At 40.5% G+C, this 25,192-nt stretch overlaps 1 protein-coding gene across 1 annotated transcript in view; it reads right to left on the bottom strand.

Annotated features, from left to right (window-relative positions):
• Nucleotides 1–22,967: 22,967 nt before the first annotated feature.
• Nucleotides 22,968–25,192, bottom strand: part of slc25a28 (solute carrier family 25 member 28) — a 48,462-nt gene continuing 46,237 nt past the window's right edge. The window contains exon 4 of the mRNA XM_060842239.1: nt 22,968–24,209. Coding sequence (XP_060698222.1) covers nt 23,689–24,209 — 521 coding nt within the window. The 3' untranslated portion in view covers nt 22,968–23,688. The remainder of the gene's footprint in view (nt 24,210–25,192) is intronic.

The following is a 25,192-nucleotide window of genomic DNA, read 5'->3' as shown; positions in this document are numbered from 1 at the left end:
TAAAATACAAACAAATGTAAGGGAAATTTAGAATAATAGATACAGTACCCATCACTAATTAACTGTTCCAATATAGTAACATTCCAAAAACACACCCCTTGGCATAAAGGCAAATTCATACTCAGATCCTCACACGCAGTTCTCCAATCCAGGGGAAAAAAAATGATAAAAAATTCACAGAAAGTAGCTCAGAAAGTAGAAGAAGGGTTCATGCCCGAAACGTCGACTCTCCTGCTCCTTGGATGCTGCCTGACCTGTTGCACTTTTCCTGCAACACATTTTCAGATCTGATCTCCAGCATCTGCAGTCCTCACTCTCTCTTACTTCCATTGATCCAACGTTTTAAAAGTCCCCAAGGCCTTACAAGTTGTTTATTTCTTAGAGACAGCTTGCTACCTCTGCCTTACATCCAGGACAAAATAACCTCTTAAGGTGACAGCATCATCACATACACTGGCCATTTCTGGCTGAGCTACTTCAGAGCATCACTTTCACTTTGAATATCTCACATGCTGACTCTCACTGCAAACTCACCCACGATGACTAGTCATAAGAATTAGGAGGGTTCTTGTCATCAGTGGAAAGGTGGCACAGTCTTTGCTGGTGCCCTTTGGCAGAGACGGGGAGAGAGGAGGCAGGTGGGAAATATTTGACTCGCTTCTCATTTGAAGGTGGAACTGATTTCAATTTAGGTCACAAAGGAAATATCCCTTTAAAGGAGACAAATTGGTGGCACATATTGTGCACATTAGAAGCATCATCGAGATAGTGGCCTCCCACACTGAAGCAGGGTGGGCTCCTCTCTAATTCTGCCTGAAAACTGCATTGGGAGGTTCTTAAACAGCAATTGAATTTTCATCCCCTCTCACACAGTGTAACCAATGAAGTACACCTGAAGTGTAAGTACTGTTGCAATTCAGTATACAAGGGAGTCAATTGACACACAGCAAGGACCAACAACAAGCAGTGTGAAAATAAAACAAAGAACTGCGGTTGCAGGCCATCTGAAACAGAAAAAGAAATTGCTGGAGCGGGTGGCACAGTGGCTCAGTGGTTAGCACTGCTGCCTCACAGCACCAGGGATTCCAGCTTTCGGCGACTGTCTGCGTGGAGTTTGCACATTCTCCCCATCTCTGCATGCGTTTCCTCCCACACTCCAAAGATGTGCAGGGCAGGTGAATTGGCCATGCTAAATTCCCCATAGTCCCAGGTGCATTAGTCAGAGGGGAAATGGCTCTGGGTGGATTACTTTTTCAGAGGTCTGGTGTGGACTTGTTGGGCCAAAGGGCCTGTTTCCACACTGTAGGTAATCTAATCTAAAAACTAAGCAGACCAGGCAGCACCTGTGGGAAGAAAGCAGAGTTAGCGTTTCGAGTCCAGTGACTCTTCGTCGGAACAGGACTGCATAAGCAATGGGAAAATGACTAGCTATCCTGTTTGTGTGATATTAGTTGGGGAATAAATATTGGTCAGGTTATTCCCTGGTTTCTTTTAACTTCAGTGTGGGGGTGGGGTGAAGGGGGTGAACTATGAAAAGGGTCAGAGACACTTCAGTGTGATTTGGACAGGTTGAGTGGGCAAATGCATGACAAATGGAAGTATAATGAGGTTATCTGCTTGAGTAGTATAAACAGGAAGGCACATTATTATCTAAATGACAAGACGTTGGAAAAGGGGGAGGTACAATGAGAGCTGGGTGTCCTTGTGCACCAGTAAGCATACAAATGTAGCTGGCAGTGAAGTTGGCAAATGGTGTGTTGGCTTTCATAGCAACAGGATTTGAATACAGGAGAAGGGATGTCTTGCTGCAAATATACAGGGTCTTAGTGAGACCACACTTGGAGTACTGTGTGCAGTTTTGGTTTCCTTATTTGAGGGAGGAATTTTCTCATTTTGAAGGAAGTGCAACAAAGGTTTATCAGATTGATTCCTGGGATGGCAGGAGTGCTGTATGAACTGGATCAGTTCAGCACTATATCACTGGAGTTGAGAAGATTGAGGGAGGGTCTCATTGAAACATATAAAATTCTAACAGGCTGAGACAGGGGAAACATGGGACGTTCCCAATAACCAGGGATTCCAGAACTCAGGGTCACAGTCTAAGGAGAGTGTGAACCAGGAAAACACTCTGCCATGGAAAGCAGTGAGGCCAAAATACAATGTTTTCAAGAAGGAGTTAGATATAGTTCTTAGGGCTAAAGGCATCGATAGGTATGGGGAGAAAGCATGAGCAGGGGACTGAGTTGGATGATGAGCCAATTTAAACCTTGGATCAGGAAGGACAAAAATAAAAATAATAAAGCAAAGCTCACTACTCCGTGCCCTGACTAGACTTTGGGGCAAGATCAATTGTTGGACAAGCCATGCTGAAACATTCAGGTTCAGGTTCAGTGCTAACCATTTGCAGGGCTATGAGAGAGATGTGGGTAAAGTGGTACCCTGGACATGTTTTATTCAACGTTCATGTCATCTCAATGCACATTCTTCTGTTAATTGGTTTTAGCTACACTTAACAAAACATAGAATAATCCATTTACAATTGGAGTTTTGCCTCAGGTATTTTAATTATCTATTACGTATATGCACCAGCTTGTAAATTGTTCAGCTATAATTTAAAGATAGTAGTGCTTGCGTTAATTTGATGCCCTGTTGCATTGTCAAAATAGACCTTTTGGACTGCAAATAATGCCTGTCGAGAGTGTGGTGCTAGAAAAGCACAGCAGGTCAGGCAGCCAGCCGAGGAGCAGGAAAATCAAACTTTCGGGCAAAAGCTCATCCTGATGAAGGGCTTTTGCCAGAAACATCGATCCTCCTGCTCCTCGGATGCTGCCTGACCTGCTGTGCTTTTCCAGAACCACACTCTCTACTCTAACCTCCAGGTAGATAGGATGGTGAAGAATGCATTTGGAACACTTGCTTTCATTGGTCAGAACATGGAGTATAAGATCTGGGACTTCATGTTGCAGCTGTGCAGGACATTGGTGAGGTCACCTCTGGAGTACTACATACAATTCTGGTTGTCCTTCTGTAGGAAGGATGTTACTGTGACTGGAGGGTTTGAGCTATAAGGTGAGGCTGAAGAGGCTGAAGCTTTTTTCTCTGGAGCATCAGAGGTTACGGGGTGACCTTGTAGAGGTTTATAAAATCATGAATGGAAAGGGTAAATTGCCAAAGTCCTTTTGCTAGGGTGGTGGAGTCCAAAATGAGAGGACATAGGTTTAAGTGAGAGGGAAAAGTTTTAAAAAGTATGTGAAGGGTAACTTCTTCATGCAGAGGATGGTGCATGTATGGAACGAGCTATCAGAGGAAATGGTGGAATCAGGTACAATTACAACATTTATAAGGCATCTGGATGGGTATATGAATAGGAAGGGTTTAGAAGGATATTGCTCAAATGCTGGCAAACGGGGCTAGGTCAAATTGGGATGTCTGGTCGGAAATAGCTCTTTCAGAAAACAGGCGCAGTTTCTCCTGATAGTGAACAGCACCCTATTCTACAGGACAGTTTTACTTCTTTGTTCTCTAAACATTCCAGCATTTTGAATCTCAATCTGAGATTCAACTCTAACTCACTTATATGTTAAGGAGGTGGTGGTGTAGCAGTAATGTCACTGGTCTAGTAATGCAGAACCACAGCTAACGTCCTATAAGATATAGGCTCAAGTCCAATTTTAACATAGGAATGCAAGAAACAGGAATAGAATTGAACCTGGATAAGTGTGAGGTAATGTATTTACTAATGTCTAACAAGGGATTACACACAAATGGTTGAACCCTGGGAAAGGATAGTTGAAGATCAGAGAGCTGTGTGTATCCACAATAGAATGTGGGGAAATAAATAGTGAAATCTTGAAAAAAAATGTCCATATGACAGAGAAGGAGGTGCTGGATATCTTAAAACACAAAGATGGATAAAACCTCAGGGCCTGAACCAGTGTACCCTAGAATTCTGTAGGAAGCTAAGGAAGTGATTGCTGGGCCCCTTGCTGAGATATTTGTATCATCAATAGTCATAAGTGAGGTGCAGGAAGACTGGAGGTTGGCTAACATTGAGCTTCTATTTAAGAAAGGCGGTAAGGAAAAGCAGGAAAATGATAGATCGATGAGCCTGATACTGGGACAGGATTTACATGTATTTGGAAAGGCAAGAACCGGTCAGGGGTAGTCAACATGACTTTATGAGAGGGGATTGATTGAGTTTTTTGAAGAAGTAACAAAGAGGATTGTTGAGGGCAGAGCAATGGATGTGATCTATATGGACTTCAGTAAGGCGTTCGACAAGGTTTCTCATGGTAGCAAGATTAGATCACATTGAATACAGGGAGAACTGGCTTGAAGGTAGAAGACAGAGGGTGGTGATGGAGGGTTGCTTTTCACACTGCAGGCCTGTGACCATCAGTGTGTCACAAGGATCGGTGCCGGATTCTCTGCTTTCTGTCATTTATATAAATGATTTGGATGTGAACACAGATGTATGGTTTGTAGATTTGCAGATGACATTAAAGTCGGAGGTGGAGTGGACAGTGGAGAAGGTTATCTCAGAATATAACAGGATCTTGATCAGATGGGCCAATGGGCCAAAGAGTGGCAGATGGAGTTTAATTTAGATAAATGTGAGGTGTGTATTTTGGAAAGGCAAATCAGGGCAGGACTTATACACTGAATGTTAAGGTCCTGGGGAGTATTGTTGAAGAAAGAGAATGCAGGTTCATATCTCCTTGAAAGTGGAGTTGCAGGTAGATAGGATAGTGAAGGTGGTGTTTGGTACGCTTGCCCTTATTGGTCAGTTCACTGAGCATAGGAGTTGGGACATCATGTTGCGGTTGTATAGGACTTTGGTTTGGCCATTTTTGGAGTATTACATTCAATCCTGGTCTCCCTCCAATCGGAAGGATGTTGTGAAACTTGAAAGAGTTCAGGAAAGGATGTTGCCACGGTTGGAGGGTTGGAGCTATAGGAAGAGGCTGAATGGGCTGGGGCTATTTTCCCTATAACATCTGAGGCTGAGGGGTGACCTTATAAAACGTGGTTGTAAAATAATGAAAGGCATGGGTAGGTAAATAGGCAAGGTCTTTTGCCTGGGGTGATGGAGTACAAAACTAGAGGGCATAGGTTTAAGGTAAGAAGTTGAAAGATATAAAAAGGATCTAAAGGGCAATTTTTTTCACTCAGAATGGTGTATGTATGGAATGAGCTGCCAGAGGAAGTGGTGGAGGCTGGTACAATTACAACATTTAAAAAGGCATCTGTCTGGATACATGAATAGAAAGGGTTTAGAGGGATATGGGCCAAATGCTAGACAAATGGAATATTTGCCTTATTAGCCAAGTCATTGAATACAGTGCAAGGAGGTGGTGATGGAACTGTATAAAATGCTGGTTAAGCCACAACTGGAGTACTATGTGTAGTTCTGGTGACCACAATTTGGGAAAGAGGTGATTGGCCTAATGAAGGTGCAGAGGAAATTTAGCAAGATGTGGGCTTTTGGTGAGGGAAGAGGTTGCTGTGCTCTGAGCTTTGAGGAAAGATTGGAGAGGCACACAAGAATGTGCAGGAGAAAGACAGGAGTATGGCACGAAGTAAAAATGCTTAGAGTTACAACACAGACACGATGGGCCAAATGGCCTCCTTCTACACTGTGACAATTTTATGAGGCTGGGGCTAATCTCTTTGAAAAGTAGGTACCTGATAGAGGTTCGTGAGGAGGCTGGATGGGAAACCACTATTTAATTAGTAAAGGGTCAACAACTAGGGATCATAGCCTTCTACCTATTACCTTGAATCTAACAGGAGAGAAGAGGACACCTTTTTAAGAGTGTGATGGGTGTGCAAAACTGGATTCCTAAAAGAGTGGTTGAATCAGAAAGTCTTGTAATATTTCAGCAGTGTTTAGATATTCACTTCTGTTGACATTAATTACAAAACTCTGCCTGCTGTGTGTTAACCAATCATCATCAATCCTGATGACAGACAGTAAGATTTGAATTCAAGAAAAGCAGGAGTTAATAGCTGGCCCAATGATAACTCTGTTGATTGTCAGATAAAGATGTTTGGTTCACTAAAGTGTTTGGGGAAGGAAATATTTCATTCTCAACTGCTCTGGTCTACAAGTGACTCCAAACCTGCAGCTAGAAGGTCGACTCTCAGCTGCCCTCTGAAATGGCAAGAAAACCAATCAGTTCAAGGGCAATTGGGGATAGTCAACAAATGTTGCCCTTGCCAGTTACACCCACATCCCATACACAAATGAGAAAAAAAGACGTACTCAACAGACCCAATAAAGAAGCTGACAGATTGATCTTTAATCCCGACATGGAATTGGATTTGAAACCATTCAAACTGGTGAAGATCAGTGGTGGTTGTGACTCAATAGACCTACTTGATTTCCATCACTAATGGTCACCCACTTGCATACATCACTAACTCCATGTGGAAATTGCCCTATAGGTTTCTTTTCAAATAAATTCTCAAGATGTGAGTTAAAATGTTTATTAAACAACCACTGAGATAGCATGAAAAAAATCTTTTTTTAAAAAAACGCAGTATGTGGTTAGAGCCTGTAATACATTGTCAGAAAAGGCAATGGAGGTGGAGGCAGATTCAACACTGGCTTTCAGAAAGGAATTGGATTCAAAAGCATTTGTAGATAAAAAATGGCAGGGATTTGGTAAACGTTTATAAGAGTAGGAATAAATGAGCACCCTATGATCTGTACATCCTTGCTTACTATGATCTGCCTGTACTTCTCACAAACAAAGCTTTTCACTATACTTAGGTACACATGACTACAATAAATCAAATCACATCTCGAAGAACAACTGTTTTTTTTCCCCAAAGTATATTAGTAAACCAGTTGCATCTTTAGATATTTTGTAATCAACCTATTCAGAGTTACAGTTACAGTTTTATAACAATCTGACAGCTTCATGGCCAATTTAATAGATAGCAGCACTTTTTCCAGTTTCGAACTAATTCAAATTCTCAAAGTGGCATATGAACTTATGTTTTTCGTGATTTTTAGTCCATTAGATTTTGACCTGACTACCAACAATGTAGAATGAAATGGGAATAGATGAGTTGCTTTTGCAGTGAGCCTCCACAAGTACAACAGGACAAATGGCCTCCTTCTATGCTGTGACTATGATTCTGTGCAGTGGCACTGGCTCAAATGAAATTTTCCATACTGTTACCGAGCATGGAGTCATGAAGTCATACAGATGTACAGGACGAACCAACCTCTGCGTGAAAAAATGTTGCCCCTTAGGTCTCTTTTATATCTTTCCCCTCTCATCCTAAACCTATACCCTCTAGTTCTGGAACCCCCACCCCATAGAAAAGACTTTGACTATTTATCCTATCCATGCCCCTCATGATTTTGTAAACCTCTATAAGGTCACCCCTCAGCTTCTGACGCTTCAAGAATAACAGCCACGGCCTGTTCAGCTTCTCCCTATAGCTCAAATCCTCCAACTCTGGCAACATCCTTGTAAATCTTTTCTGAACCTTTTCAAGTTTCACAACATCTTTCCGATAGGAAGGAGAACAGAATTGCGCACAATATTCCAAAAGTTGCCTAACCAACATCCCGCAACACAACCTCCCAACTCCTGCACTCAATACTCTGACCAATAAAGGAAAGCATACCAAATGCCTTCTCCACTATCCTATCTACCTGTGACTCCACTTTCAAGGAGCTATGAACCTGCACTCCAAGGTCCCTTTGTTCAGCAACACTCCCTAGGACCTTATCATTAAGTGTATAAATCCTGCTAAGATTTGCTTTCCCAACATGCAGCACCTTGCATTTATTGGAATTAAAATCCATCTGCCACTTCTCAACCCACTGGTCCATCTGGTCAAGATCCCATTGTATTCTGAGATAACCTTCTTCACTGCCCTCTACTTCTCCAATTTTGGTATCATTTGCAACTTTACTAACTGCACCTCTTATACTCAAATTCAAATCATTTATATAAATTAAACTCCATCGGCCACTCCTCAGCCCATTGGCCCATTTGATCAAGATCCTGTTGTAATCATAAAAAGTAGCCTCCTTTACTGTCCACTTGTGGCATTCCACTAGTCACAGTCTTCCAGTCTGAAAAATAACCCACCACCACCATCTGTCTTCTACTTTTGAGCCAGTTATGTATCCAAATGGCTAGTTCCTGGTATTCCATGAGATCTAACCTTGCTAACCAGTCTCCCACAGGGAACCTTGTGGAATGCCTTACTGAAGTCCACATAGATCACATCTACCGCTCTGCCCTCATCAATCTTTTGTTACTTCTTCAAAAAATTCAATCAAGTTTGTGACACATGATTTCCCACCCACAAAGCCATGTTGACTATCCCTAATCAGTCCTTGCCTTTCCAAAAACATGTACATCCTGTCCCTCAGGATTCCCTCCAACACCTTGCCCACCAGTGACATCAGGTTCACTGGTCTATAGATTCCTGGCTTGTCCTAACCATCTTTCTGAAGCATTGTAACCACGTTAGCCAACCTTCAGTCTTCCGGCAATTCCAGCAGTTAACTACTATTTCACCAGCAGTTAAAGCAGCTGTTTAAAGTACAACCAAAGTGTTCACCACTGTCCACCATTTCCCCTTTCACCTCTGGCCCCTTCATATATAATAGGCTGCTCCTTATACTCTGGAGAAGGAAAGTGGAAATCTCAGGTCATATTAATTCTCTGGAGCAGCATCGTGGTTGTGATTAGCACTACTACCTCACAGCCCCAGGGTTCAAGTTCATCCTCAGAAGACGGTCTATGCAGAGTTTGCACATTCTCCGTGTCTGTGTGGGCTTTCTCCAGGTGCTCCTCATAGTCCAAATGTTAGGTGGATTAGCCATGATAAATTGCACATAGTATCTTGGATGCCCGAGGTGGGTGACTTAGCCATGGAAAAAGTGGGGTGATGGGGTAGGTCTGAGTGGTATGTTCTTTGCGGGATAGGTGTGGGCTGAATGGCCTGCTTTCACACAGTAGGGATTCTATGGTTCAAAATAGTATTAAATTCTAACATTAGCCACAAGTTAGCTCTAATTCCCTGCAAATTTTAACTTTTAGTAAAAGAGGACATTGAACAGTGGCAAGTCAACCTTGCCCTCAGCTGCGGATCCCCAACATATTTCCTTTCCAACAGGGGCTACTGATTAGTGATCAGCACCAGGAACCCCTCTCTCCTGTATACTAATACCAACTGCAACGCCGCTACTGCCACCTGGAGCTCAGATTTATCAACACAGCGAAGACTGGAGATCAAACCGGTTAGCTGGCTTTCACGTTTTTGGTGGGCTAATATAACACAGTCAATGGTGCATTTATTAATTGAGTCAATGGGTGTCTTAAAAAGAAAACTTCTGCTATAAGATACTCCCTTTGGAACGGGCAGTAATGTTTTATTTGACTGAGATTGAGGATTTTATAGTATTTCACTTTTTTTGGCTTACGTTTTTAAAATGAATTTCCACGCCATATTTGGGATGACATTAAACTGAAAGCCTATCCCTTCTGTTAGAATAGTACAAGCAGATTTTCATTATTCAAATTACCAGGAAGTACTTTTCTCTAAAACTGAAACACAATAACGGGTCATTCGCCTAACTTGCTCTTTGAGGAGTCAAAGTTAAAATCGTACATCTAAAATAGTTGCACATAGCAACTACAGGCATGAAATAGGAGCAATGCTAACCATCTGCAACGGTGTTCGGGCAACTGCTCACTTCTTCAAAGACTTTTTCCAGCAACTGCTTGCAACGAGGCCAGATTTCGGAATGAGACGACTAGGCGGAGCTTCGACTCATTTCATTGTCCCATCACTTCTGAATTGCGCACCTGTGGTAGAGCCTGTCAATACAAGACCCCGGGAGGGGAGCTGCATTGAGGTGTCTGCAGCTCGCTGAAGTGAAGAGGAACGGGAGCGAAGACCTCTCTTGGACGGTCCTAAAACCTCCCAGGTTCTGCGCTACCACACTGGCGCAAGAATCAAGTGCAAGTGGGTGGGTATAGAACTTGTACCTTGAGAAGAGTTACTGGAAGAGAGGTAGAGATGCGACCATACTGTGCAGGTGGTGTAACTGTTCCATTAGAAAACATTTAACAGAGGTATCGGAAGAATTAGGAATAGGCTTCATGTAGCTAATCATGTAGAATAGTGAAGATAATCAAGGGATATGCAACTAGTGGAGAGGTAGCAAGTTAGACTAAATAGGTCAAATGGGAGAATGTAAAGGCTCCTTCTATTGCAGGATGGAACTAGCAATGTCCCACAACGTACAGTTCTGCAACTGTTTCAATTCACCGCAATCAATAATTTGACAGACTCACATTTAAATGATGCCGGTCAATGACCGCTTATCGCAGAGCACACTGCAGCCAATTAGAGTCACTGATGTACAGTACTGAAACAAATCCTTCGTTCCAACTCGTTCCATTTGCCAGCATTTAGCCCATATACCTCCAAACCTTTCCTATTCGTGTATCCATCCAGATCCCTTTTAAATGCTGTAATTGTACAACCCTCGATCACCTCTGTGGTAATTCATTCCATACACGCACCACCCTCCGTGAACAAGTTTCCCCTTAGGTCCCTTTTTGAATCTCCTCTCCCCCCCCCCCCCGCTAAATCTATACCCTCTAGTTCTGGATTTCCCCCACACTGGGGAAAATACTTCATGCTATCCATACTCCTGTCAATTTTATAAACGTCTATAAAAAGTCACCCAGCAGGCTCCAATGATCCAGGGAAAATAGCCCCAGCCTATTCAGCCTCTCCCGTATCTCAAACGCTAACTGGCAACATCCTTGTAAATCTTTTCTGAACCCTTTCAAGTTTCACAACATCCTTCCTATAGGAGGGAGACCAGAATTGCATGCAATATTCTAAAAGTGGCCTAACCAATATCCTGCACAGCTACCATGACCTCCCAACTCCTACACAAGAGTTAATGCTGAAGTTACTTTCTTATGTCACTCTTTGGGTACCATTGAAGTGCTCAACTCTTCCCACACAAAAGGTTCTATGCAGCTGCCATAGGCTCTCTAATAATCTACCCAGCAAGTTAATGTAAACTGTACCTATCGCTAGTATGCAATAAACATCACCTAGCACTAGGTCTAAGAGAAGCTCCTCTGTTTAAAGTCACCAGAGATCTATTCTCCACCCCTGACAGTCAGGCCCTAGACGCAACATGAAAGTGGAGAATTAGTTGCATCCAACTACACAAACTAGAACACAAAACCAATGATATACTAAGTATAGCTACTATTCCCATGGAGGAAGCACAGCACCCCATTTATGCACAAATTAGTGCCATGGACATATCTATCAGGTGGCAGACCTGTCTTCCGGTTAATGCCCCATCTGGGTAGGGGCTTGTTTAGATTGTGAAACTGAATGAGAAAAGTGGCAGTGGAATTCAATTTTGGGATTTAATCCTTGATAAAATCAATGAGCGTGGATTTCAATTATATTGAAGAGTAGCATAAGTTCACAAGAGATTAAATTCTTTAAAGCAACACCTCAAGAACATAAGACTGAGAAAAATCTATTAGAATATTAGAAACAAGTAGAATATTGGACAAACTCCACAGGCATGGAGAGAGAAACCAAGTTGCTGTTGAGTGTAATATATTAACTTCTTCAATATAAGAAAATATTGTATTTAATAGTAAGAGGCATAAAGTATAAAAACTGAGACCTAATGGAAAAACTACAAAATCTTCAGACCAAACTGAAGGCTGGATACAGTTTTCAGACTGCATAATGTATGAAACAACTGAGGTACCACAGATTCACTATGCCCCTCTTATTGAGATGGCACCTAGCATGAGAAGATGTAACTTTGAAATGAAACTGATAAGGTATTGCTCTTCTAATTAGAGCAGAGCAGTTCAAAGATCACTTTCTTCCCCTACAAATCTTAAAAGATCTCCTCGCAGACATCCTGGTCCATTCTTCTATCAGGAGAAAGTGAGGTCTGCAGATGCTGGAGATCAGAGCTGAAAATGTGTTGCTGAAAAGCGCAGGTCAGACAGCATCCAAGGAACAGGAGATTCGACATTTCGGGCATAAGCCCTTCTTCTATCACCATTGTACAGCACCAGCTCATGAAAACACTGGAGATTCACAAGTTACACTTTTGAACTTCTGTTTCCAGTATTCATGATCCCTAATTACTCCTTTCCAGCTGAAAGAAAAAATTACTTCTACATATTTTGATTTAGTACACTATATTCATCTCCTCTACCCTAAGTAGGCTACATGCAAATTGGTGGAACATGTCTGTGGACCAAAGGGATACAACTTAGTTTGTGTTATTTTAATTCTTCACCCTACTCCCATCTAACTGTTCTATCTCCTATGCTGATGACCAGCTTAACAGTCTTGCAGGCTAGCATATCATCTTCCAATTAAGACATTTACAATTTGACAGTTTAACAGAAATAGAAACTGAACTTGTTATATACAGTTTCTTCCAAGCAAAACAGGAATGATTCCTATAATTACCATTAGCACTACTTTGAGACTTTTGTTTTTAACTTCTTTACTGTGTCCTATTAACATCTTGTTCATCATCTGGTGTCATTTAATCTGCCTCCCTTTTTGTTCTTGCACTACCTTCCACTTTTCCCTGTCCTTAATTACATCTTTCAATTCACAACTTGCAATATTGACCTCATTTCTCTCCATCTGTACTGCATTTTGTTTTTATCTAGAGATTAAACAGGAGTTACTTGGCAGAGGTATTAAAAATTCTGAAACAAAGTAGGGTACATAAAAACAAATTGGTTTCAGTGGTGGTGGTGGTGGTGGTTGGAGTCAGGGGAGAAGAGAAGAGGAGGAAACAGTATACACCAACAAGACAATTCAATATGGCATGATTCATTTGAAGAATCTGGGATTAGGATAATTGATATGGAAGATAATACTGGCTGAATTGAGCAATTCTGAGTTCTCAATACTGATAAACTAAAATAAAGATGGCTAATATGACATCTGCAACCTGACAGCAATTTAAAATCTATCCGATAACTTCTATGTAAGGGATGCTACATTTGGGTGTAGGAACAGCTATATATTATTTGCTTATGATACACTGTCAGCAAAAGGATCTACAATGTTCCTGAGAAGTAAAACATAAAATGCACATTAACTTCACATGGACTGTGATACAAGCTACAAAGGAATAAGCAAAACTGATTTAAATCAAAGTGCACACATGGAGTAAAACATTTTCCAGGGTGTTTGCTGTATTCTGTGCATTGGTGGAGCTGTCAATGGTTAATAATGAGCAGTATTCACCCCCTGATTTTTTTCTTGGACTGTGAGGCCAGAGTTCACACATGCACCTGTATATCAGAGACCAAACAACACATTGCTGTCAATAGGGATCAAACAAGTTGAAAGTCATACACTCGACAACAAGGCCAAATGCCTCTAAACATGGTTTAAAGCTCTTTGCTTGCAGCATTGAACACAAATATTCCTTTTGAAATCATTCTTCATCAGGCTAGCCAGCTGGCTTAGAGTTTCACCTTTCCCAACACCCGACAAATAGCTGCCGAGCTTTGTTTCTTCAACAACCTTACATACATTCTTAAGGCTGCTCTCATTACCGCCACCCATGTCACAACTGAAAGATATCTGATCTGTAAGCGCCATCATCTGTCTGATGGCTACATCTGCTTACCAGGGAGGGAGTGCCATCTTTTGGATGAAGTTAAAAATCACAACTCATTACACTGTTTCAAAGAACAAGAGCAGAGATCACTATCACATCATCCTACTATTTATTCTGAACCAAAATTAGTAAGATCAGATCATCCGCACATGGCTGTTGTGGGACCTTGCTAATGCAGAGGCCATATCTATCACATTAAGACAGTGACTTTAAAGCATTTGTGGCATCTCAAAATGCAAATCTTCTTGGCTCCAAACAATGTCAGAATTTAAACCAGGGGTATCTTCAGCATGTCCCAAGTGAAAGATCTGCATGGGCACCCCCCCTTATCCATAGTCTTTGGTCTTGCAATAGGCTTCAAACATTTTGGAGTGCTGTGGCAGGCGCAATGGAGAGGATTTTGGGTGTAAGGGTGGAGAAGAACCCTCCCTCTCCCCTTTTGGGCCTACCCACTATTTCCTGCAGACGAAAAAAAACTTTTCAATATTCTCACGTTCTGTGCAAGAAAGAATATCTTGCTAGGTTGGATATCCGAAAAAAAAATCCCAGGCCTGTGGGGTTGGCAGAAGATAGTTATGCAGCATATTCCTCTGGATTTTCTTACAAATATGGTACACCACAAAAGTGAGAATTTTTACAAGACATGGCAGCCCTTTTTGCAATACCTTGACACAGATTTATCTGCCACACTAACAAGGACTTTTATATAGCTGTAACGATTGTGTTTCACGAGTCCAACAGCCAGAGAGGAGGAACTGCGAATGAGCGTTTTGTATGGCTGGGCTGAGTTATTACTATTTGTTTGTTGTTGGTTATTTATATACTAAACTAGCAATTTTAAATTTAGGTTTTTGTTTAAAATTTTATATTTTTCTATATACATGTTTATACATTTGTAAATGAGGGAGGGTTGGGGATTTTTTTATTATTTGGGTTTTTGTACTGTTTTGAATTGCATTGTGTTGTAATATTAAAAAATCTATTTCAGTAAAAATATTAAAAATGCAAGTTATTAATCTGCCAGGAAGGGCATTACAAACTGTTAAAAATTGGGCAGCAGCGCTTCATTAGAGATACTAAAGTATGGCGAAAGCAGGAACCATAACTGATACCAACTCTGAAGGTGTGTAATAATACGTCCAACCAGGTTGATTCAGAATGTAAAGACTTTATGCTTGGCAGTATCCCTGCTTCTGGGCCAGAAAGATCAATCAGATCTGTTCTCCTAATATTCTCCTAATCAGCTTGTTCAAAAGTGCTATTACTGTACATACTTCTGGACAAGGTGGGACTCAAACCTGAGTCTCCCAGTTCAGATACAGAGACCACCATTGCACCACAAAAGCCCTTGGAACAAGAGCCGATTTTTATTTTTCTTCCTTCCATGGGTAGAAACACTACCACTGTTCCACAAGAGGGAACCGGAGTTTGCTTGATTAATTTATTTAACCTATTTTTCTTACGAACCTGTTCAGAGATCCTATTGCACAACTCTGGTGCAGGTGGAACTTAAACTCAGGCCTCTAGGCTTGGGTGAGGGACACTACCACAACAGCCCTCAGAACAAGAACTGATTAACATCCCATTAAACACTCACCACCTGGGTGGGGGAAAAAAAGAGTAGGGGAAAGAGTAGGACAAAGACTGAAAAAAGTTCAGAAATAGGTCCAAGTCTTGAATTTAATGTAATTGAGTTAAGAACCTGGATTTTCACACTTCCTTAAAAATGTTTTAGAAATTAGTGGGATTGAGTGGAAATGGAGATCATTTAGATTTGATTTACCTTAAACTGTAGGGAATCTAGAGTGTTTAATCAGCGATAGCCTGGGGGAAACGAAAGGAATTTGCAAGACTAGTACACAGTTACTAAAGGCCATGTGATGTCAACCATGGGGTGTTCAACTCCCACATGGAGGTTACCATGAAGGACTCCCCTCCTGCCTGAGCCTCAATGTTAAGCCAGTCATTTCTTTCTCCAGTGAGAGCAACTGTGTGGTTTGATAGGACTATGGCAACTTTACTTTTTATACATTGTGAAATGCCTAGCTCATGCACAGATCCCTCAGGCTCCACTCACCCTGCCAATCAAAGAAAGACCAATTTATCCCAGCTTTCTGCCAGCCAGCTAGTCTTCCAGTCATGCCCATATGTTACCCCATAGACCATGATGTGTACTTGATGCAATAATACACTTATGTTACTTGGATTTCTAAAAGCACTTCACATCTATACATCTTTTATGAACACGACACTTCTTCAAATAACTGATTTTCCTTTCACAAAACCATGCTGACTCTTCCCAATTTCCAAGATTAAGTGTGCAACTATAGATATTTTCCAAACAACCTGTTGAGGTTTTAATTAATACTAATATCCACTACCTCAGTCCCCACTTCAGAGACCCTTAGATGAAATCGCAGATCCCAGATTTCTCATTCTAAAGTTCCACCAGTTGGCTCAGTGCTACTTTTTTCACGAAAAAAGTAATTTCACTAAGTTCCTTGCTTCCTTCCACAATTTAGTTAGTTCTGGAATACTGTTCACACCCACTATTGAAGTAAAATTTATTCATTTCATAGATAATAAAGTTTGCATCAGTTCCTCAATTGCGCTGTCTAGACAGCTAATGCTTTGTACACTCATGCATCCCAAGCATTAAGATTCCCCTGCAAATATCTGCCACTGCTTCTCAAGTGATCTATTCCTAGTATTTGATTCTAGTTGACTTCAGTTAGCTCAGCTTTCGCAGCCACATTATCCTCTAAAAGTAGTCTAAAATACTAAGCTTTGGTTCATTCTTTTCCCTTTCAACTGGATGTAAAATTCAAATATCACAGGTACTATTTGGGGATGCCTTTAATTGGAGGTCATTAAGCCAGTTACATTATGCAATACTATAATATTAGTAGTGTTGAATAGTTGATTCCACAATATGCCACTAAGAAATTCTCTTTGGCAGTCCATAAACCTATTCTGGGATACCAGTACCAACCCAATTTCTCCCATTAAAAAAATTATCCATGATTACTGCCTGATCATAAATGGAGATTTTTTTTTTCTATACCTCATCATGCATAGGCTGAGTCTGTAGGCCCATCCTACCAGGTACTTTCATTAAACATTCAACGCCCTTATTTCCTGCACAAGATCACTTACAACTGTTGCAGCAATACCATCTGTGATTAACAGTACTACATCTCCACCTAGCTTCTATCATATGCCTCAATATTTAAGAGGCAATTGTCATCCTGTAGCCATATCTCTGTAATGGCCAACTGATCATTTAATTCAAAACATGCAATTTACTTCGTAACATGCTATGAATAATCAATAAAATTAAATGCTCTTATCTTTTAAGATTTGCCTGGACCATGAGTTCATAATTTACTTTAGCTTCCCTCATCTATTGTTTAGTTAAACCCCTATTCCCTAGTTATAGTTTGAGAAAACAAGTCCCAATGCAGGTGCAGATCATCCCAACAATATAGCCCCCCCCCCCCCACTTCTAATACTGATACAAATATTCCATGAATCAAAACACTTCTTTGAGCCACATACTCAGGTGATCCTATCTGCCCTCAAGACCATAACAGAGGTAAAATAGCTATTTCTGGTGGAGAGTTCACTCTGCCTTTCAATCATGGCCAAAATGTTTCTCAACCCCATCCTCCAGCCTTCTCCCTATAATTCTTGATCCCTATACCAAACAAGTGCATAACTGCCTTAAATACACCCAAAGACTTCGTTTCCATGGCCTCCTGTAACAATGAGTCTCAGATTCAACACCCACTGGCTGAAAAAATTCCTCATCCCAGTTCTAAAGGGTGGTCCTTCACTCTGGAGTCTGTGTCCTTGTCTCTGCTAGTCATAGAAACATGATCTCCATGCTCCACTTTATCAAGGCCTCAGTATTCTGGAGAGTTTCAGATTCCTGAGCCCCCCTCCACTAAAAATGTCCATCAGCCTCAAGTATTGAACCCTGCTCATACAATTCTTTCAACCCAGTGATCATTCTTTTAAGACCCCTATGAATTCACAAAGCCAACATATCTTTCCTTAGATATGGGGCCCAAAATTGCTCAATATTCAAAATGCAGTATCTCCAGACTTACCAGCAATATATCATGCTCTTGTACTTAGCCCTTTCAAAATGAACACTAACATTGTGTTTGCCTTCCTAGCTGCCAAATGAATTTGCATGTTAATCTTGAGAATCTTAAGTAGGATTCCAACGTCCCTTCATGCTTCAGATTTCTGAACTTTCCCCATGTAGAAAATAGTCTACACCTCCATTCTTCCTAACAGAGTAGGAGGCTTACTTAGCCCCACTGCATCCCATCGGTCATTTCTTTACTCTCCTAGCTCATCCATTCCTCGGTAGCCACATTTCCATACCCTTCCACCTATCTTTGTGTCACCTGCATACGTTGCAATAATGCCATCAGTTCCTTCATCCAGATTAATGTATAAACGCTAGTAATTGTGGTTCCAACACTGACCACTGCAGGTCTTCACTATTCACCAGATGCCATACTGTATGATCACCCTGAATTTCCACACTGCCTTCTCCCACTCAGCTAATCCTCTAATCATGCCAGTACCTTGCCTCTCTCGCCATGAGTTTGTCTTATTTAGCAAACTTGTGTTGCACCGTGTTCAAATGCTTCTGAAAGTGCAAATGGATCACATCCAGTAGCTCTCCTTAGTCTAACATGCTTGTTACTGCTCCAAGGAATTTGAAAAGGTTAGTCAGATATTACCTCCCATTGACAAACCTGTGCTGACTCAGCCCACAATCACATCAAGAGATTCTAAAATTTTACCAATGAGCACTCAGGATAACCAGCCTATCATTTCGGTCTCCCTTCTTAGGCAGAAGCATTGCATTATTCATTTTCTAGTCCTCTGGAATTTTCTCTGGCTGGTGTTTTCTGCAATGTCCACTGCACTCAGCTCTCAAAGTTCTGGTATGCTTGTAGTATCTTCCACTATGAACAGTAATGCAAAGTACCTATTCAGTTGTTATTTTTAGATCCCAATCACTACCTCTGCAGACTAATTTTTCCAGCAGTCGAAAGTCCACCCTTGCCTCTCTTGCCATATGTAATCTAAAAAAGCCTCTGCAATTTAAAAAAATATTAGCTAGCTTACTGACATCTCAATCGCCTCGTACTGCTTTTATTAGTTGCCCTCTAGTTTATTTAAAAGGCTTCCCATTCATCCTGCTTTTACCTTGTCCTTTATTTCTACTCAGCTATGGTCAAGCCCTCTTTTTAGAATGTTGCTCCTCTTCAAAAAAAAAAGGTCCTAACCTTCTGCTTTAAAACATCAAGAAACTGCTGTCTTATGCAGTCACAACAATTGCATTTCAGGGCCCACCTCAAACTGACCCAGTTACTCAAACTGTAAACAACGACAATAGCTATGTCTGTCCTGCATTACACTGCCATCCAGGAGGGTCCATAATCTAACGCCATGACAAGTTACCTGTCGGCCACCTTGAACATTTATATTCAAACTAAAATTTAATCTTGGAAAATAATTTGTCGACCCCACCATCCAGTTTCTGTACTATTAAGTGTTAAAAAGACAATGTTTTAGCTCACTTTTCCACTCTAAATAAACTTCCTGAGACAATTCGCCAAACCATTAGCGTTCCAGTTTGAGGTCACTATTTTGTCCAGAATTCACCTTTGTGCAAATTTTCAATTCCCACAGCTGACAAAGATAAGGAAACAAAGCACATCCCACCCTCAAACTCTCAATTTCACTCTTCGTTAAACTATGCAGACTCTGATGGATCACATTTTAGCTTTCCAAATGTCCTGTTAAACACTTAATGGATTCAAGTAAACTTCCCAATGATGCAAACCAGTTAGTCTAACATGTAATTCCCTACTTTCTGCCCCTCCTCCCTTAGAAGAGGGACATCCTATTCATAGTTTTCCATACCACTGGAACATTTCACACATCCAAAGGAATTTTAGATTATTATAACCAACAGGTTCATAACCTGTTATTTCAAGGGCCTCGGATATAGGCCACCAGGTGAGGTAGTCTGCCTTCAACCCCAATAGTTGCGTGGTACATTTTCCCCTGGTGATGATTGTCCCACGTTCCACCCTAAGTAATGCAACAGCTACTATTGGGATGGTACAAGTGTCCTCCACTGCAAAAATAAGCAGAATATTGATATAGTGAATTCAATAGTGAGGAACACATAACTGGCCAGTCACATCCAAAGGGACCAAGTCACTTTAGCTAGTAGCTTTTGCTATCCATTTTTATATTTTGCAGTTTTCCTCATCTTTGCTCTTTTCATGACTTTAGCAACCTCATGACAATTTATAAAATCTTCTAGCCTGCCATTCACCTTTGCAAGATATGCCTTAGGTTTTGTCTTTATCACTAACCTCCATTTGACCATGATGCTTTCACCTTGTTCTTACAATGTCAGAAATATATTTGTTGCTAGCAACTGTATTTCCTTAAGCTATCACTTTAATCAACTATCCCAGCCTAAGTCACCTAACTATACAAGTTAGGTCTGTTTAACTCCAACCTACTTCAGTAGGATTTCAGTTCCTCCTGCAACTGAATTAGAAATTTTAGAATGCTATGATCATTTTTCCCAAGAGGATCCTTTATTATTGATTAAAGGATTACACCCAAAATAGCTTGAAAACTGTTAGTCCTTTTCAAGCGGTTGTAAAACCAGTCTAATACATTCAACGTACTATCTCAAGGAGATCCTACACAGACTGGATTATTCCAGTTGTGAATGTTAAATTCATCCATAAATATTGCTGTCCTGAGAAAGCTGGCAAACCAATAAGCTTTCATCTTTTTTAGCAAGGAGAAACCATTCAAATGCTTAAGCTACCTCAGTGGGATTGAATTCATTTTCGCTCAATTAATGGATGATATCTGAATTCTGCACTATTGGAAGCACCTGTGGTTGTAATTCCTTTGCTGGCACTGGAGTTCACCAGAGCTCCACTGTTGCTCCCATGGCCTGAAAAAACAAACAAATTTGCCATAAAAATTTAACCCAAATCAAGAAATTCTTACTGACAGAAAAGCTGATGGAAAGGATCACTAAGACATTGAATGATCAACTCAATACACAAAAGAATGACAACACTGCTTGCAGAAAAGCTGCTTATGTTCAGGGAATGCACAATAGGGAGATGTTGGTATCCTAGTTGATAAATACATCAATTTTCAAAAGGCTTTTAAACAATGGTCTTTGCAGTATTGAACTCTGGGATTGTCAGGCAAACTGTATCAAGAGGGCAGTAGAAACTAGTCATTAAATGTACTTAACAGAGCAGTCTCAAGGGGTTGAATGATCTACCCATGTCTCTGCTTGTACTTTAGTACTGAGTTTCAATTGCAGTGTTCCATTAAGCCTTAAGGATTAAAAATACAAAGTCTACGCACTCAATTTAGTCTGCAGATTCCTGCCTTTCATTGAAAAAAAGAACTTTGCTCTCATTGAAAAATTTCGCATGCCTCAAACTCTCAGCTTTGTGTACATTAATGCCACCTAAATAAGACAGCATTCATATATCACAATAAGCTTGAGGCTTCAAGCCCCTTGCTAAAACTCAAACATCCCAAGTCTATCCCTTGCATAATTTAAGGATATGCAGAGTTCAAGGTGCAAAATTAAAATAATTTCAAGATCTAATTGGCTCAAACACTACCAAAATAAGTTAGTGATGGTGGGCTTTCACTAGTTACAGAACATCTGTTCAGCCTGTTAGAGCACTTCATTGACATTAAGTCAACCACACAAATTGGAAACTAGAGTTCCCCAGCAGGAAAAACCGGAGCAGATAGACGGTTTCCATTTACAACAGTAAAGCAAGTCATTATTTTTAAAAATGACTGAAATGGAAAAATAGCTTATAGAAAATAAAGGATTACTGCAGCTTTTAAAAACAAGTAGTGCTCAATGTGTCCAATTACTTACACAGTTGCTTTTCCAAGCAATTAAAGCTTTACTGCAGCCAATCTAGAGCTGAAGGGTTGTGTTCAGATGGTTGGCACAAGTAACTGACTGGCGACCAGTTACCGATGATAAAGGCCTTTTACCTGCCAACTGTGAAACCGGTTAACAGATAGGACACCTTGGGGCTATGACTAAGATACCAAAAAACACCCAAGATTGCCAGAGGAGCCATTTCAAATGGATGAAAACCATTTTTCACCCCATACAGTCACTAAGCTAACTTCCAGCCTCGACAGTGTTCTGACCAGCAATGACCTCAGGAACCACTAACTGCCTTCCCAACCTTTCCCTCCATTCCTATCAAGCTTTCCTTACCTTCAGTGTTTGTGCTGTGCATGTGTTATATTGGTGGCATTATATACTAATTGCTTATAGTCATTTACTGAAACACAATCATTTCCTTGTAATAAAGTCATTTGTCAAGTAAATTTGGTCCATGCTGTAAATTTGGATCAAAACAGAAATAGGGGAATTGTGCTTTTTTTTTGGGAATATAAAAAAAAAAGTGACGACGACTCTAGGATACTGGACTCAATTTCTAGCGTTTCTAGGGTAATTCAATTAAGAATTTTAAAACAGATTCAGCTACCCAATAACAAAATCAATAATGCAGATATGACTGGAGTAAAGGATTTGCAGTAGCTTTCCATGTCCCGGGTTTGCCACTTTCACCATGCCATTCAAACCCCTAGCCACAAATCTTAAAATTGGTCAAGACCAGATATGATTGAAACTAAGTAAATGGTTCTAGTTGGAATACAATGCTGTATCAACTCATCCAAATTCATTCAACAGGTTGAGATTTTGAAAACTCCATATGGCTCCAACTCAATGAAATCATCCTGAGATTTTTCAAAAAGATACTTAGAAGTACGATCACGGTGGTTCTTCTTCTGGATTTCATTTGAAAACTTGAATAGCATTTGCTGAATAAAAATTAAAACCTACAGTGTGGTTAGCTTCAGGATTTATGGTGCAGAGGTCAAAAAGTCAATCTCAGCACTGGATCTTGTATGGCTAAATCACTCTGCATATCAGAAAATTCAATTATACAGGTGAACATTTTAATCTGTTTGCAGGATTAGTGCAGAGAACTCCAATAAGCCGTATCTCATGGCTGTCGATCAGCAAAGCATTCAGAAGTGTTCACTGTATTCGATGGCTGAGCATACAAAAACCCAAGTGGTAACTCCAAAAACCTGTGTCCCAACTAAAAGAGGAAAAAAGTTTCAAAACAGATCAAGAAATGACAACACAAGATTTCTTGTCTTTTTGTTTAATCATCTTCCTTGTGAAAACCCTTTTTTCTACATCAAAGAATTTAGCTGGATAAAATAATTCCAGAATAATATTCCAGTGAATATAAAGGGCTACATTTCAGTTCTTTAAGTACATTGCTGATGCAAATGTAGGCATGAAAAAGCTTGATGCAATACAAAGGGTGCAGAGAAATACAGTTTTAAAATCAAACAGTATTTGCCTTCTGTGCGAAGCAATTTGATGCCTACCTTGGCAGTGGTTTAAGTATTCTCAACTACTGATGATACAGTACACATACATTAATGCAATAGCTGACACTTTTGCTAAACATGTAAACCTGTATGTGCTTTTTAAAAACATTTAAACCAGCCCAGCAAACTGAAGAGAATGGGGAGGAAAAAAAGTATCCAAAAGGAAAAATCTTAAAACAAAGGTTAGGCTTCCAAAAGTGCCCAACACATCTGTTGTGCCAGCAAATACCTGTGCGTTTTCCTTGTCGACAACGGCCAAGTCTACCTGTCATTTTAGATGTTACAGTAAATACACAAACTTTGGTTTGACCTAATGTAGTCAGGAGACATGGTGATAATTTTACTCAACTGAGTGCAAAGTGGATCAGAACTACTACCAGATTCTATTAAAAAAAGGATGCAACAACGGAAATATAGGAGTATTGCAGTTCAAATAAGTTTCTATGGCATCAGTGCTGGCATATTGAATTTCAGTAAGTTGACCTCCTCTCACGATGGTGTTTGCTAATGAAGTACTTGAAGAACTCATACACAGACCAGGCAATAGCTGTGGATGGCATCTGATAGATAACTCTGGCCTGAACTCCCTTAAAATATGCTGGGATACCACCCAGCCGGTAAACCGTCCTGAAGGCATTTGCCATGCCAGAAAGATGTCCACTGATGTTGAGGGAGTTTAGAGCCAGGGATTCTTGCGTGTTTAGTAGTGTTTTGCAAACGTCCAGTGGTGTTGTTACCGCTGCTGAGACAGCCCCGGCCATAGCCCCAGAAAGAACATGTGAGGAGGGGTTGTATTGTCTGTGCGGATTCAATTTCTCCTGCAGGAACTCATAAGTCATGAAATGAACTGCTTGGAAGGGGATGTTCATAGTCAGTTGGGTGGTGTAGCTCCGATAGAATGCTCCAGCCCCTTCAGTTTTCCACACTGTCCTCATGCAGTCCAAGACTCGTTTGTAGGGAGAGTTGTACATCTGCATCCTTTGCTTCACCACTACGCAGTTCAACAGGTTTAGAAATAAAGGTTCCAGTTTGAAGACAATGGGAGTGGAGACAGGGTTTCCATGGCATCCCAGGTCACGTGCAGGCCATGTCAAAGAGAGATGGGTTAGAGCAACAAAAGCAGAACATTAAAACAAAGGGAGAAAATGGAAAACAAGTTAGTGAAACACATTTCAGCAATTTCTTTCCCCTACCCACCAGCCAGTTCAAAAACTGATCAATTTCTTTGGTTTTCAAATGCGAAGTTTCTCATCTTTTTTCAGATTAGTATAGTTCATTACTTTTAGCCAAAACCGTTAGTGTGCAAAAGCAATGTACAATAAAAATTCAAATTAGCAATGCAGGAGCATAAGTAATTTAGTTCCTTCAGCCTATTTAGTTTAATATAATCTTGCTTGACCTATGATAAAATTCATGCCTTTGCCCAACATTCTTCAATAGCTTAGCTTACCAAAAATGCTTTACTGGTCTTTACAAATCATAATTTGAATTCTGAAAGTACAGAAACAAGCCATACTTGGCAGTCCTCAGCCTCAACTGTACGCATGATTTCCCATCAGTTGGGTAGAAGCAGAGAAGTTGATTAAATAAAAAAAAGTGTTTAAAAAAAGTTAATACAAGAGATATTTTAGAAACAACCAGTTTGGAGATACATACCTGTGGAGCAGGTGGGAACTTGAATCTGGGTCTCCTGCCCAGAAGTAGGGACACCACCATGCCACACGAACCCCTAAAGAGTTAATACATGCACTACCCTGAAATTGGCTTCATCTGTTGGTACCATGACAGATTTGCTCATTTACTTCCAAGCTGCAAATACTCTACCTTATTCACTTTGCCTCTTCACGTTTAAATCCAATCAAAAACCCTAATTTGCCCCACCGTTGCACTTAATTTTAATATTGTCATACCCAAAATACTGCACTTTGAATTTTCATATTAGACTTCAGGTAAAACTTCTGGTGCAAGCATCTC

Source organism: Hemiscyllium ocellatum, chromosome 22, assembly GCF_020745735.1.
Source record: "Hemiscyllium ocellatum isolate sHemOce1 chromosome 22, sHemOce1.pat.X.cur, whole genome shotgun sequence".
Classification (NCBI taxonomy): domain Eukaryota; kingdom Metazoa; phylum Chordata; class Chondrichthyes; order Orectolobiformes; family Hemiscylliidae; genus Hemiscyllium; species Hemiscyllium ocellatum.
The sequence above is the reverse complement of the archived record's forward strand: the minus strand, read 5'-3'. Positions and strand labels throughout refer to the sequence as shown.